The 12,495-nt window shown below is 38.2% G+C and overlaps 1 protein-coding gene across 2 annotated transcripts in view; it reads right to left on the bottom strand.

The window, feature by feature from the left end:
- LOC576306 (procollagen-lysine,2-oxoglutarate 5-dioxygenase 1) overlaps window positions 1-12,495 on the bottom strand; it is a 49,090-nt gene that overhangs the window by 28,260 nt on the left and 8,335 nt on the right. For both annotated transcript variants that reach the window (XM_030986945.1, XM_030986946.1), the window contains exons 8-18: window positions 12,033-12,134; window positions 11,346-11,477; window positions 10,354-10,475; window positions 9,727-9,828; window positions 8,515-8,640; window positions 7,562-7,694; window positions 5,635-5,751; window positions 4,940-5,011; window positions 4,176-4,280; window positions 3,094-3,240; window positions 1,362-1,487 (exon numbers count right to left, since the gene is read on the bottom strand). In XM_030986945.1, the coding sequence (XP_030842805.1) occupies window positions 1,362-1,487; window positions 3,094-3,240; window positions 4,176-4,280; window positions 4,940-5,011; window positions 5,635-5,751; window positions 7,562-7,694; window positions 8,515-8,640; window positions 9,727-9,828; window positions 10,354-10,475; window positions 11,346-11,477; window positions 12,033-12,134 (1,284 nt within the window). The remainder of the gene's footprint in view (window positions 1-1,361; window positions 1,488-3,093; window positions 3,241-4,175; window positions 4,281-4,939; window positions 5,012-5,634; window positions 5,752-7,561; window positions 7,695-8,514; window positions 8,641-9,726; window positions 9,829-10,353; window positions 10,476-11,345; window positions 11,478-12,032; window positions 12,135-12,495) is intronic.

Below are 12,495 nucleotides of genomic sequence, written 5' to 3'. Positions count from 1 at the left end.
AATTTTGTCACAAATGAATCCCGCTTTGTCTCAACTTTTTTCTGTCATTCTTTATTTACCCGTTCAGTTCCATCAAAATTTAGCCCCGTTTTCTTCTGAACTTTTGCACAAACAATTTGAATTTTTAGGGAATAGATTTGCATTATAACCATGTGGATACTGGAAAGTCCTTATTACAGATGACTGTTTTTATTCTTTTGTGTTGGTTGAGAAGTCCTGAAAAGGTCTGAAAATCAATAAAGACTCAGATTTGTGTACAGGTTAACTGTCCATTGTCAGGATTTTGAATTCTGCAATGTACTTATAGATATGAGCATGATGACTAGCCTTAATTACTTTCTTGTTCCAACACAATAGCAAAGGCTGTGAGTGGGAAAGAGAGACAGAATGAGAGATAGTGAGAGGGGGACTACGGAAAGGGGAAGACAGTGAAACCTGTATACAAAGACCACTCAAGGGAAACAGAAAATGTGGTCTTATAGATAGATGGTCTTTCTATAGAGATGGTTGCTAAAGCAAGTTTGACTGTATCAGGAAGTGATTGAAAAACATGGATTCTGAAACAAAATTTTCTAGAGGTTCGTCTTTACCTTCCAGTTTTAAAAGATGCCAGAAGATCAATATCAGACAGGCATGACTATATGGTCTAGACCTTCAAAGTTGATCTGTCTTTCTGGTTATAAGTTCATACAGTATGTGTTGTTATGTATCTGCCAACAGATGGCAGCAAACAGATATACATAGTGGTGTATCAAGTGAATGTAACACGTCTTGATAGAATAAGTGCATGAACAAAATCATCTGCTTCAAGCTACTTGAAAAACGATATTGATCAGATTCTCCTTTTTTTATATAACATATATATATACAGAAAGAAAAAAAAGAGGCGGCGCGATGGCTCAGAGGTAGAGCAATGGTCTCGTACCAGGAAAGTCTCGGGTTCAAAACCAAGTGAATGCGCTTGTGACCTTTGGTAAGGCATTAATCCTCATTACCAAGTCCCTCAAACAGGACTTAAAGCCGTCAGTCCCCTGGTTGCTTACAAACGAGCATATACATGCTCCCTTTATAGCAGTCGGGTAAAATAATTTTCGATCATCAAAAGAAAAAGTCTGTACATGGATGATTATGAAAAGTATGGGCGATGCATGCAAACTTAACTAAAAGTCATCCAAAAACATTAGAAAACAAAAGAAAACTGAAAGAATCATAGTACCAATTTAAAATCTGGGGCCACATTCACGAAACAGTCACAACTCATGTTTTTTTCTTCTTCCATACATCCCATCCACAAACTTAAACTTGTAATGGTATCTGTGGAACAGACCCCAGTGCCATGCTGTATAAATTACAGGACTTACCTCATAGTCTGTTTCCCGTTCGTTGAGTGCTACGTTAATGGTGTAGGTAGATGAGTCGTGATGAGGTCGTAACGAGGCCTGCTCATCCGGTTTGTATCGTACCACAAAATTCATTATCGCATATGCCTGTAGTGTATGATTGCGAGAGAGAAATTAATGAGATGAACATGAGTACATCTCTAATATCTTCCCTATATAATATGCAAACATGCAAAATATGCAAAATCCCCTCTAGTCAGCTGGAACAGTATGATCCGTACTCTTTGCAAGATAACCATGAGATGGCAATGTACATTATGCTAGGGTAAAAAGTTTATCAGTCCAATATCACTTGAATTGTCAATAAAATTGTGCCGCGTCTTATAAAACAAACATCGAAATTATTGTGTAAAGGTGACCTTGAGTTCTGGCAATGATGGAGAAAAGAGATGCCTCAGAACAAAACATAATTTTCACTAAATGTTAAACATTATAAAGAAACAATGTCCCCTAATTAATTATTGTAGAGATTATATAATAGCTGAGCAATAGGCAAAATTATTTAAAAAAAATAATAATATTGTGGGTTCCTATAGCGATTAATACATCAACATACTTGCCAACATTTGAAATTCAGAAAACGGAACGCACATCCCAAAATCATGTACCGTACACCGCGACTGCACTGTGCACTGCACATGAAAATAGGTATCTCGCATATACAGCCGGCCGGAGTCATGCAGTGATCATGAGCGATTGTGCTAGCACGATGCGTGCACGCTGTGCGATGCCTGTGACTGAGGGATTGTGCATGGCACTCTATGGGCACTCTACGCACACTTGGGCTCATTATTACACGCGGCAAATAGAAATCAGTGTGGCGCGCAACAAGCACGCTTCACGCATCTTGCGCAATAAAATCCTTCCAGCACTCATCGGATCAAAACTATGGAAAGCCAACTGGTATTTATACCACATGTATAATTCCCCCAAATCGGAACATTCCGTTTTTCATGGCTCTAAAAACTTCAAAAAACGTAACAGCTCCTTTAGAAACGGAACGGTTGGCAAGTCTGCATCAATGATGTCTCTAAGCTCTATACAGACTATTGCCCCAATTATCGCATTCAGGCTTCCCCGCAAACAATGTATGCACATTATCCACTACCTGGGGAGCACTCCAGTCGGGCACCATTTTACAGACACTTAAAACGACTTTCGCATCCTATCAGGTACCAATTTAACACCTGGGTGGAGACTGACTGATGAGGATTAATGTCTTGTCAAAGGACATGTCCTTTGGCAAGACATTAATCTACATTCGTTACACTTGACCAAGGCGAGGTAAAAGGGTACAACAGTCAACCTGTCTGATGACTGTTCCTGGAAGGAATTAATTCCATGAAATGCTAGAACTCCTTTATGGCAGCCTTTGGCCAAGGTAATAATTGTGGAGCGCCACAAGCGTCAAATTTGATAGACATGAGTGCTATACAAGAACCCACTATTATTATCAGTACAGTCAAACCTGTCTATAGCGACCGCCCAAGGGAAACACAAAAAGTGGCCTTTGTAGACAGGTGGTCTTTGTAGACAAGTTCCTTTAGTGCATGATTCAATGAGAAACCATTTTCAAGGGAAACAAAAAATGTGGCCTTTGTAGACAGGTGGTCACTAAAGTAGGTTTGACTGTAGTAGTAAACAATTCTATTATCTCTGCTTTTGGTTTACAATGACAATGAAAATATCTTACTTTTGAATAATAGCCTGGATAAACGTTTTCACAGATCGGTACCACATATTCTCTGAGGAAATACAACCAGTGCTGCTCGAAACCGATCTGATTCATGTGGATATCACGCGTAGGCACGTTCTCGTATCCACCGTTTAATCTTTTATCCTGGGGGTAAAAAAGAAAAATAAGCAAATGATTAAAGTTAACTTAAAGCCCGCCTGTACTAGTTTGGCCAAGGGGATTAGACCCCCTGCAAGGTCATTGACAGGTGGTTATCTTATCAAGTCAGCTCTCAAATAACATAAGAAAAAGAGAATCATGGGGGACCAAGCGGCACCGATTAGGCATTGTTTGCTATATAGAAGGCGCAAGTAGCTATAAGTGGTGCAGAGGGGCTTTAAATCTCTACCTATGAGAAGCCATTTACTACTGAATGGTCATATTTCGCAATTCAGGAGCAACCCAGTTCCAGTAGACAATGGGCTTAATATACACATGGCAATGATAAAGTCAGAATTTGGCTGGTTAAACTATAATAAAAATGGGTTAACATCTCATGTTCTACTTTTACAGTGTAAGCTGTCTATAAGGCTACTGTATTTCACGGGAGACTTATCTTGAAATGCCCTCACATACTAGACAGAACGTGAAGTATTAAAGATATTGGACCAAAACTTGATGCCAATTCCAACATGTATATTCTCATATCCGTGTGCGCTGCCGTTCACTGGATGTGATGTTCAGCAATGTTCATTTTGATGATTCCTGAACCTCAAAATACATCACTACACAACCTAATGAACCTTTCCTAACGACTTCTAGATTTCTTTCACACTACATATCACTCTCACTTATCCTGAACTTTGATTTTGCCTTTAACCCTAAAGAAGGCCAACGTTTTAGGGTTAAAACCTCAGTCTCAAAAACCAAACACCAAAAGACCCACAGCAGAATAAACAAGAGATTACAATAACCCTAATGGCCGAGAATTGATCGCATGGAAGTTTGTTTGGTGGTGCGACTGCGGTATGAGCAAACCTTATTTTACACAGAAATAAAAACTTTTAAAAGTTTAATCTAAAAACGTGAGGACTATTTACCTGATTTCCACCACCTGACCATTCCCCAAAATGCTCCATTTCTTCTATCAGCTCTTTGGCCCATGTTCTCGACATGAGGGGGAAAGTATACACATCGGTGCATGGCTAGATTAAAAAGGAGAACAAAACAAACAAAAAAGATGAGATATTAAAACATTCTGCTGATAAAGGGAGATACATGTATGTGTTGATGAATTAAGAAATTGCAGATTTTGAAAGTGGTTAAAATGGCCAAACTTTCATGCCCCCCCCCCCCCCAAAAAAAAGGTAACTGCCTGCAAAAGGTTCAATACACTGTGTACAAAGTACATTGTGGGTTGCATTATAGATACCTGAATCATTCCCTAAACTTTCAGTTGATAAGTTATGAATCTATAATCTCATGACATATTTAAAGAGACTTTGCAACTGACCAACTGTAAAATGGTATTTGGAGAGCTGTGTTCTACGCCCCTTTTCTTTTCTCGCTTTTTTCATCTAACAAAAATAAGGAGTTGATTAATTGGTAAAAACATGGATGTAGTAATGAAGTTCTTTGAAAAATATTATTATTATTATTCTAATCATTTAAAAAAAAAAAATTCATGGGGGGTGGGGGGAGGGGGGGGGGGGGGGGGAAGGGTGATATTGTCCTGTCAAGTTATTGCCTCACATCACTGTGTTTTAATAGAAAAGTCAAAGTTGTGTTATGGGAAGGAAATCCACCCCCCCCCCCCAAAAAAAAAAAAAAAAAAAGAAGGAAAAAAAAAAAAGGAAAAACCTACCATAGTTATGTTATTCCTGTCCATCTCCTTGACAACAAAATAATCAGGAGATAAATATTTGGCTTCCCAATCCTGTCAAAATGAAAATAAAAAAAAAGAATTGAAGAGATGATCAGTACTACAAAATCAAAGAATAGCAATGTACACAGACATACATGTACTAAAGATTTTTCTTTTACACTCTTCAGAAAGCTGAAATCGGACAATATAAGTGGACACTAGAGGAACAAAGATTAAACAAAATACACAGCATGAAAGTATTTTCCTTGTCATCAAAACAAGGAAAGAACTAGATGGACCTACGACTGCGTGCAGTCGAAAACGATGTCTTTGTCACAGAGCCATTTTTCAAACCAAAATAGAAGACATTTTAAAACTCAAGTTTGATTGTAATCCATTAACAGGTTCACAGCATATCGTGATTACAAGCCATTTTTGACCATACATGTATGTAAAAATAAATGAGTTTCAATAGTCAGAATGTGAATTGCATACATGAATTGTTGCTAGGTAAGAAAAACATTATGGCTTGTCCTACCCAACAACACAGAATGTATGCAATTTGCATTCTGACTATTTAACTGCTATTATTGATTTTTTTATTGTTATTGATAACAATGATTTGCGCATTACATTTTATTACATTACGGAAATAGCTTATTTTTAGACCAAATAAGGTTAGCACAATTTATTACCTCCTTGTTGTTCCACAGCTCCCACATGTCGTTATGTAGGTGAGTTGTCTCGTAGTTGTCTAAGGTAACGATATGACCATAACTGTCCTCCATGTTTACCACATACAAGAAGATTCCCTGTAAAGTGTGGAAACAAGAATAAGTTTCATCATGGAGGCTGTTCACACCGGCAGGGATAGCGCGCGCTAGACCGCGCTATCTCTGCGATGTGGAAGGTACAACGTCGTTTCGGTCCGCCCAACAGCAAGCCACGGCGAGCCAAAACGGCGTGCCACTGGAGCACCTCTTGGGGGTGGTCCACGAGAGAGAGAGCGCGGTCTAGCCCGCGCTAGAAAAAAGGGGGTGCTACGATAGACCGCGCTATCGCATTGCGGTGTGAACAGCCTCATGGACTACTTCGAAGGACAAACAGATATATCTACAGAATGGCCGGTAAATAAAAACAATTATAAAATGGCTCTAGTATTTTAAGCATCGTGATTGGTCAATACGTATCACATGACATGCACAAATTTTTGATGCATGCACGATTTTGCCCCCAAAGAGCGTAAAAAAAGTTACATTGCACGTTACCATGGATATCCAGCGCGTACGTGTAGTACGCTCCCTCGAGTGCATTGTAGGCTACACGTAGCTAATATTGTACGCTCCAGATCCACCACGATCCCCAGCGCAGCGTATATACGCGTAGCTCAGCTATAGCGAGCTAGCTATATAGAGCGTGTAGTGGGGTATTATTAGAAAGCAAATTTTTATTTTACTTTTAGGCCTGTTTTGACTTTTGGATTTTATAATGAAGCCAGGAATTTCAGCTGTCTGATGTAGACTCGTCTCTAGACCCCCTATGGATTTTATTTTTAATCAAGACAATAAATCCCGTGGACTTTTTGGTAAGCGTGCTAGCTCTAGTCTAGAACCAACATTAAACATAACTCTAGATCGAACTCTCGTAGACTCTAACTTAAGATCTAAACTTTTGATTTGTGTCGCTATTTTATAAAACAAATAATGCACTTGACCCTGTTGTGCGAAACGTAATTGCAGTGTTTGCTCGGTTTCTTCAGATGGTGCTCACTGTGAACTCGCCGCAAAGCGGCTCGTTGCACAGAGCGGCACCAATCTAAAGAAACCTCGCGTGTAGGGCATTTACCGCTATTGCACGCTGGGACGTGCGTTATTTGTATATCATTATCTACTTTTTAGGTTGAGGCAGGCATTTTCATCCACAAAAGGGTCAGCAAATGAAAGTAAATGCTGATTTCATACCTGACTGTAGTCATAATAGCAAAGAGTGATTTACAGTAAAGTAAATAAGTTCAATGATTTGAAATAAAAATGATGAAACGCCGGGAGGATTACAGCACAGCAGAACTGAGTGCTTTACATGAAACCATCATTATCATAATCATTATCACTATCAGTTTGTTCATTAGACTTAATATCAAATCATCTATTTGATAAAATTGATATGATATGATAATGGTCAAATTAAATATGTTACATTTGTTTATCAATACAAAGTATACCAAAATTAATTAATCCTGACCCACAAGAACTACAAAACAATTGTCTTTTTAACCTCTAATATAAGCTTTACATTCCTTAAATTGGCAGCATATTTGAGAGATTCAAATCTATTGTTTTTCAATCAAAATTGGCAATATCTTTACCGTTTTGACAACATTCTTGCCCACTTATATTGTTTTCAGAGACATTACATTTGATTTCAACAAGGTAGCAATAAAAAAAAATACCACGGTTGCCAATTTGAAAGACAATATAATAATAATAATAATAATAATATTCCGTTTTACATATAGCGCTCAATACATCGATCCAATGATGTGATCAATGTGATCAATCTAGCCCTAAATATGAATCCTGTCCTGTAAAGGGTTAAAACCGTTCTGGATCTCGAATTACTTACCTTGCTTCTCAGATCCATACATATGGCCATGTCTGTGTCTAGATCCTCGATCTCAAAATTAGGTTTATAGGTCTTCACCATTTCTCCTTTCGCCAAGTAGACATTGTTGATGTACGGGACATTCCAGACTCCCCTGGAAACAAAGCAGAAAGCAGAGTGGGTCAAAGAAAGAAAGAGGTACAAACAGTTAGCAGGAGACCCCACTTTTGCTCCAGGAACATTTGCTCACTGTTTTATTTCAGTACAGTGTATAGAATGAAATGTCACCAACGGACGATAGCATGCAATGTGTCTTGTAGAACATTTAGAATTAAAATTTCATATTAATTCATTTTACTCGATAAAAAAGAATCAACATGTACAACATTCAAATATACAGTGAAATACAAACAAGACAAGACAAAACAAAACCATATAAAACAAAGCATTAACGATATATGAATAATATAAATACAGAGTAGGACAAAAATTCGAGATACAGAACAGGGCGAATGAGGACCAGCGTTAAAGATTAGAAATCTTAGTTATGCCGACCTAAGCAGAAAGGAGAGGAAGAAGAGGGGGATAATATAATTTGAGATAAGTTGTTGCGCTTTTCTAGAAAAAAATTCCGCAAGTAGTAGAAGGACTAGAGCCTAGAGACATATGATCATTACCCCTTTATTTCATCCAAACATGAATATCTCTTGAAATAATGATATCATTGGCATTATCAAATGGTCAAATCAAGATAATTTTGTTCTTTCTTATCATTTTTGAAACAAATACGTGGAAAGAAACATATGCCATAAGGGACACATTGCACAGAATCGCCCAATAGTGCGTCAAAATAAATCTCGACATAGTCTTCACTGAGTTCCCTTTCCACAGAATACTCTTACGATCTCGCTACTTTAAGAATCCAAGAAGCAACTTAAGAAGACATTTGAGGAGAATATTTCCTTGAGGCTCACCTCCTGTTTCTCCTGACCAGGTCAACGTAGTCTTCGGAGCGAGCGTAGTAACCCTGGCTGTTCAGGTCACCCCAGAAGTTGGACCATAGCTTACCCCGCTTGGAAACCACCGGTGCTACGATTTGCCTGTTCCAAAAGAAATTTCATGTACTTAAAGCGGGACTGCACTACCTGTAGCTACTTGCGCCCTCTATATAGACAACAATGCCTAAGCGGTACTTGTGATCCCCCATGGTCCCCCTTTTCTTATGTTAATTGAGAGCTGAATTGATGAAATAACACCCTGCCAGTGACCACGCAAGGAGGTCTAATCCCTCCTGGCCAAACTAGTGCAGATAAGCTTTTAAGACGGTTTCAGGAAACACTGCCCAGTTTTCATTTTGTATACAATCAATCAAATTGACTGTTTTCATTGAGTGGTCACTTCCTGCATCTTCAATGAGAATTCTCACATATTCCAAACCGACTCAAAAGCTAGCCCTTTTGTGTATTCCGAAAGATGAATTTAAGTGACTGCCTAAACAGGTTGTTTATTTCAAAGAAAATTAACAAACAAAAATGTGCACAGAATGCATAATTTAAACAGCAAGACCCATAAACCTCTTCCAGATCAACAAAAAAGTAATATATGATGTAAATATTGAAAGATTACTGTCATTCACTGTACAGATAGGACTATAGATACTAAAACATGGAAATGTATTTTCAAGCAGAATTATTGTAATCTTTCATGATAAAAATTGAGTTTTCTTATTCTAGAACAATAACAAAAACTTGAGAATGAATGAATGTTTAGAATCGGAGAATCGCGTTAAAAAGAGCCATACTTAAGCTTTTCGTCTTGCACTCATCAGAGTAAAATGCAAGAATGAAACAGAAAGCTGAAATCGATCAATATAAACAGAAACTAAAAGGAACAAGGGGCGGATATAACAAGCTTTGATTGGCTGTCTACGGTAACGGTAACTTAGGCTTATTGCCAGCCGGTTATAACGGTATAATCGCCTAAATAATACGAGCGTCCGAACAAACTCTTTCTGTCTGCTTGGAAGAGGGTCGGTCAACCGAATGAGTTTGGCTTTGAGCATGCGCAGATGAGTGAAGTTTCTAGCTCGGCAGAGAACTTTGAACCAAGATGAACAGTATTGCTCAGCGCAATCTTGGTTGTTCAGCAAGTGACGAGCGATGGCGATGTTTAGAATGTAAACCTACTTGTTGGTTTCCATGAGGAGTCTAAGGACATCAGGATTGGTGAGCTGTACATCTGAATCCACAGAGAAATAATAATCACATTCCATGCTCATACAATGATCCCTAGAACAACCAAAGATATGGAAAGGATTATTGGTTAAAACAATCATTAAAAACATATGATTTTCAAGGTTTTATCATTGGTTGTTGAAGAAACAATCAAACCTGTCTACATTGACCACGCACAGTCAGTAAATGAAAAAAAAACAGGATACAGTGATATAAATTATAGAAATGTTGCTATATAAATGTAAATTTGTGTAATTATTAACCTTAGGAGGTATGGTCACCAACTCTTATACCATACAATTAAACACCCTGTGCCCCATTGTGAATATATTTACCAAAGACTTCAGGATTATAATACCTTCTAGTGCAAGATTAATCTATACGATTGTTTAACGGGTTGCCATGGAGCTTTTCATGAAATGGGTAATGTTGCCAAGCCATTGTGCTGCACAAAGCAATCCTTCCATCAAGTTTTGTGCAAAATTGCATGTGTGGCATACACGCAACCATGCAGAGAGACGAGGAAAGCAACCAAAGTGTTCAATTATGGTAATCTTAAGATTACTGAGGGGTACTTACACTCCACGGTTCCTTCCCTTGGCATCACCTAACATCTCTGCAGGGAGGATGATCTTAATGCTGTTGTACAGAGGACCCTTTTCTTCTCTGAACTTTTCAAGCATGTGATAATGGAACATTGCCTGTGGGTGAAGAAAATCATAAAGATGCAATGATCGGTTTCATTGGGTTAATTGTTTTATAACATTGTTTATAGCATAAAGAATATTGCTCAGGAAGAGGGGGAGAGATGGAAAATAACACAGAATAAGAAAGAAAGAGAGAGATGGATGAGGGAAGGAGGTGGGTGTTAGAGATGGGAGTAGAGAAAGGAGGCCATGAATTTATAATATTGATAGCAGAAAGAATATTGCTCAGGAAGAGGGGAGAGATGAAAAGAGAGGAGAGAAAGAGAAAGAAAGAGAAAGATGGATAAAAGAGGGAGGCAGATGTAAGAGATGGGAATAGAAAAAGGAGGCAGAGAATGGGAGAGAATAAAGGGAAAGATGGTGAGAGAAAGAGGAGAGAGATAGAGAGAAACAAAAGAGGAGGGGAGAGAGAGAAAATGAGAGAGAGAGTGAGACATAAAGACAGAGAGAGAGAGAGAGAGAGAGAGTGAGTGCGAGAGAGAGAGATAGAGCGAGGAAATGGCTACCTGAAAATGACAAAAGAGAAAAAACGTTTTTCATCCTACCATCATAACATTGTTAGCAGAACGAATATTGTTCATAGAGAGAAGAGCGATGGAAAGAGAGGAGGGAATGAGAAAGAAAGAGAAAGAGAAAGAGAAAGAGAAAGAAAGAGAAAGAAAGAGAAAGAGAAAGAAAGAGAAAGAGAAAGAAAGAGAAAGAGAAAGAGAAAGAGAAAGAAGAGAGAAAGAGAAAGAGAAAGAAAGAGAAAAAGAAAGAGAAAGAGAAAGATGGATAAGAGCAGGAGGTGGAGGAAAGAGATGAGATGTTTTAAAATTTGAATATGTTAGTAAACCGATCTTTTGACTTGACATTGATGCTTACCCTGTTGTGAATAAAGATGTCTATTTTGTTCTTGGGGTAGTTGAGTTTGGTGAGGAGGTCCAGGAATTCTGCAAAGAACGGGGTGGGGACACCAACGAAAATGGCTATCACTACAGAAGGATAATCCTCAACCTGTTACGAGAGATATTAAAACAAACATTTGTCAATAGATGATTATTGTAATGTACCGATAATCAAATTTAATGCATAAATCTTTGTTAAATGCCATGTTACAAATTATTTCAATCGCCTGTTAAGAATAATTGTATTTCAATAGACAGAATGCAAATTGTATACATTAATTGTTGCTAGGTAGGACAAACATTATGGTTTGTCCTACCTAATAACACAGAATGTATGCGATTCACATCATGACTATTGAATTACAGTAGTGACACAGGGTTAGTTGTTTTTTTTTTTTTTTAACTTAGGATTCCACAGTAAACATGAACAAAATATATAGGTGTGCTACCATTCAGGTGTAAGGCTTGATTTGCCAGCAGACCTCCGTTATAATTATCAGTACAAAATAAGAAGGGAGAGAGAGTAAATTGCCTTGCAAAGAATGAAAGAGCAAAGGAGGGAAAGAGCAAAGGAGGAAAGAGGGATAGAGGGAGAGAGAGGAAGAGAGGGAGAGAGAGAGAGAGAGAGAGAGATGAGGGGGAAAGAGGGAGAAAATATCCTTACTGGTAATCCTTGGAGGTCAAAGGTATCTAGGTCACAGTTCTGACATCCACCATCAAAGGTCCACTTATTGGGTAAGTAGTTGCCCAGATGATTCAAGTACACCTACAAAACGAAAGAAGGTGAATACAGAGACATTAAGTGCATAAGAATGTATATGGTATTGTACGTTGTCTAAATATCAACATGATTTACTATTGAATTCACCATTCCGATGATACAGGAGCTATCTGAATACCATAGGCAATGGGTTTAATAAGACTGCTAGGAATAACACAAGCATATTAAGGCCTGTGTCCCGTTGCATAAAACTTACCATTGATGGTAACTTTGCGATCAATGGCAACTACCATGGTGACAGGGCTCAACAGCCAATCAAAATCAAGGTTTCCATGGTAGTTACCATTGATGGCAAAGTTACAATCAATGATAAATTTTACGCAATGGGACCCTGGTGTGAATGCCT

The sequence above is a fragment of the Strongylocentrotus purpuratus genome, unplaced genomic scaffold, assembly GCF_000002235.5.
Source record: "Strongylocentrotus purpuratus isolate Spur 01 unplaced genomic scaffold, Spur_5.0 spur5_scaffold_16, whole genome shotgun sequence".
NCBI lineage: Eukaryota > Metazoa > Echinodermata > Echinoidea > Camarodonta > Strongylocentrotidae > Strongylocentrotus > Strongylocentrotus purpuratus.
This window is presented reverse-complemented; position numbering and strand designations above follow the sequence as displayed.